Raw genomic sequence first — 3,042 nt, forward strand, 5'->3', positions numbered from 1 at the left:
TTCAGTACATCCACAATCAATCAGTACATCCACAATCAATCAGTACATCCACAATCAATCAGTACATCCACAATCATTCAGTACATCCACAATCATTCAGTACATCCACAATCATACAGCAGAGTCAGTACATCCACAATCATTCAGTACATCCACAATCATTCAGTACATCCACAATCATTTAGTGCATCCACAATCATTTAGTGCATCCACAATCAATCAGTGCATCCACAATCATTTAGTACAACCACAATCATTCAGTACATCCGCAATCATTTAGTACATCCGCAATCATTTAGTACATCCACAATCATACAGCAGAGTCAGTACACCCACAATCATTCAGTACATCCACAATAATTTAGTACATCCACAATCATTCAGTACACCCACAATCATTCAGTACATCCACAATCATCCAGTACATCCACAATCATACAGCAGAGTCAGCACATCCACAATCATTCAGCAGAGTCAGTGAGTACATCCTACATTCCACAGCCGTACATATTTCTACAGGTTTTTAATTTTCCAGGATTACGCTCAATGTAAAGAAATTATCTTTTAAAATTCTGTTTTCTTTCCAGGGTACGGCTTGGAGTTAGAGCGAAGGCGAGACAGCTCTCAACAGATAACAGAGTCTATGGGGATGTACGGTGAGTCTATGGGGATGTACGGTGAGTCTATGGGGATGTACGGTGAGTCTATGGGGATGTACGGTGAGTCTACAGGGGCGGTAAAACATACATGTGTAAAAATAGAAACAAGACGAGAGGCATCGGCGGGACTGACCTTGAAGTCTGCGGTTAGGAAGTCGCTCATGAGCTGTGTTTCCAGCGAATGCAGCGAGGCCCGCGCCAGCACCACGAGGCGTCGCAGGAAGTGGCCAGTGGGATGTGGGCGGGTCCAGCGCGAGCCCGTGCGGTCCTGGGGGGTCGCCAGGCACATGGGGGGCCGCGAGTTGCCAGATTGGCTCAACTCTTTAGGGATGGAGGTGAAATCTTCCTCTGAAACAACAACAACAATCATATCAACAACAACAATCATATCAACAACAACAACAACAATCATATCAGCAACAACAACAACATTCAGTCATATCAACAACAACAACAAATGGAATCTATATAATGCATTATCTCCACACTCTGGAGCAAGCCCGACCCACGATGAACACACTAGATTCTATGGACACACGATGAACACACTAGATTCTATGGACACACGATGAACACACTAGATTCTATGGACACACGATGAACACACTATCTATATTCTAGTATTATCCCAGAAGATCCAAGAATCCTAATCTTTCCTCATCCTTACTATCGTCATTTTCCCCCACTACAGCTTTTGTATGTTTGTCACTCTCTTGTGACCCGCTATTTCCGGGGTGCCTTGATAGTCGAAGCAGACTTTGTGCTGTTGAAGCTAGAGAGGTGAGCAGTCTAAGTCTGATTCCCCGTTTGGACTTCTCTGTTGACATCCACCCCTTGGCGCTCATATGACCTTGTGCAGTTGCGAGCGCCGTAAAACCCTCAACTAAAACAAAGACGTCACATGTCACATGATATTGACCAGACGCGAGGTGTCATGTTTACCTAACTGGTGTCTTCAGCGCAGCAGACACGGAGTTCACCGACACACATTACCCGTCTCTCAAAAACACCCGACCTTCTATCTCATTCATCACTATACCTGTCTCTCAAAAACACCCGACCTTGTATCTCATTCATCACTATACCCGTCTCTCAAAAACACCCGACCTTGTATCTCATTCATCACTATACCCGTTTCTCAAAAACACCCGACCTTCTATCTCATTCATCACTATACCCGTCTCTCAAAAACACCCAACCTTCTAGTTCATTCATCACTATACCTGTCTCTCAAAAACACCCGACCTTGTATCTCATTCATCACTATTCCCGTCTCTCAAAAACATCCGACCTTCTATCTCATTCATCACTATACCCGTCTCTCAAAAACACCCGACCTTCTAGTTCATTCATCACTGGAGTCCCCATCACGGCCACATTGTCAAGTCCCCATCGCGGCCACATTGTCAAGTCCCCATCACGGCTACATTGTCAAGTCCCCATCACGGCCACATTGTCAAGTCCCCATCACGGCCACATTGTCAAGTCCCCATCACGGCCACATTGTCAAGTCCCCATCACGGCCACATTGTCAAGTCCCCATCACGGCCACATTGTGACATTCATGCAAGTTGTACTCAACAGTCAGTTCGTAGTATAGGGTTTTAGGGCGTTCGCAACTGCGTAAGGTCATAAGAGCGCGCGAAACACAGGTTGGTTTTGTTCACAACAGTTGGCTGTACGGCTGGCTCGAGTCAGTAGTTAAATCTTAAAATGTTCAAAAATCAGTGTTAATATACATATATTTTCAATCTAAAACAATTTTTCTAGTTAACATAAACAATTTTAAAAGTACAATTTTACTTTACAATTTGCCATAAAGGCCAATGGCCTTCACAAAATTCAATATTCTGCTGGGAACAACGACGGAAAAAATGTCTTGCAATTTCTTGCATTTATAATATTTCCTTCGGATCTCTCCAAAGTCTAGACATTCGGTTAAGATGTGTCTAATGGTAAAATCTGTGTTGCATCCGACACAGAACGGCTTCTCATCTCCTTGTAGGAGGTATTTGTGGGTCACAATTTTCCCTTCAATTGTTGTAAACAAACTGATTTTTTCTACATTAAAAAATCACACGGACCATTCCGGAAAGAAGTAACGACTATACCAAGTGTTCACCCAACCACGGTTCTGTCGCGACGTTCACCCAACCACGGTTCTGTCGCGACGTTCACCCAACCACGGTTCTGTAGCGACGTTCACCCAACCACGGTACGGTCGCGACGTTCACCCACCAGCGCTCTGTCTGGGCAAAATGTGACAAGTTTACCTGTGAAGTCTGCGTTGAGGTTGATCATGAGTGGGTCGCTGGACCAATTGTGAGTGGACACCAGGTGAAGGAAACGCAGCAGACCACACACCGGGCTCCTGAGGGGGGGG

At 44.9% G+C, this 3,042-nt stretch overlaps 1 protein-coding gene across 1 annotated transcript in view; it reads right to left on the reverse strand.

The window, feature by feature from the left end:
• Positions 1 to 3,042, reverse strand: part of LOC101850295 (nucleolar protein 6) — a gene marked incomplete at its 5' end in the record, with an annotated part of 11,008 nt that overhangs the window by 3,045 nt on the left and 4,921 nt on the right. Inside the window, 2 exon segments of the mRNA XM_013089864.2 lie at positions 793 to 1,007; positions 2,933 to 3,030. Coding sequence (XP_012945318.1) covers positions 793 to 1,007; positions 2,933 to 3,030 — 313 coding nt within the window.

The sequence above is a fragment of the Aplysia californica genome, unplaced genomic scaffold (assembly GCF_000002075.1).
Source record: "Aplysia californica isolate F4 #8 unplaced genomic scaffold, AplCal3.0 scaffold01067, whole genome shotgun sequence".
In the NCBI taxonomy this organism is placed as follows: Eukaryota; Metazoa; Mollusca; class Gastropoda; order Aplysiida; family Aplysiidae; genus Aplysia; species Aplysia californica.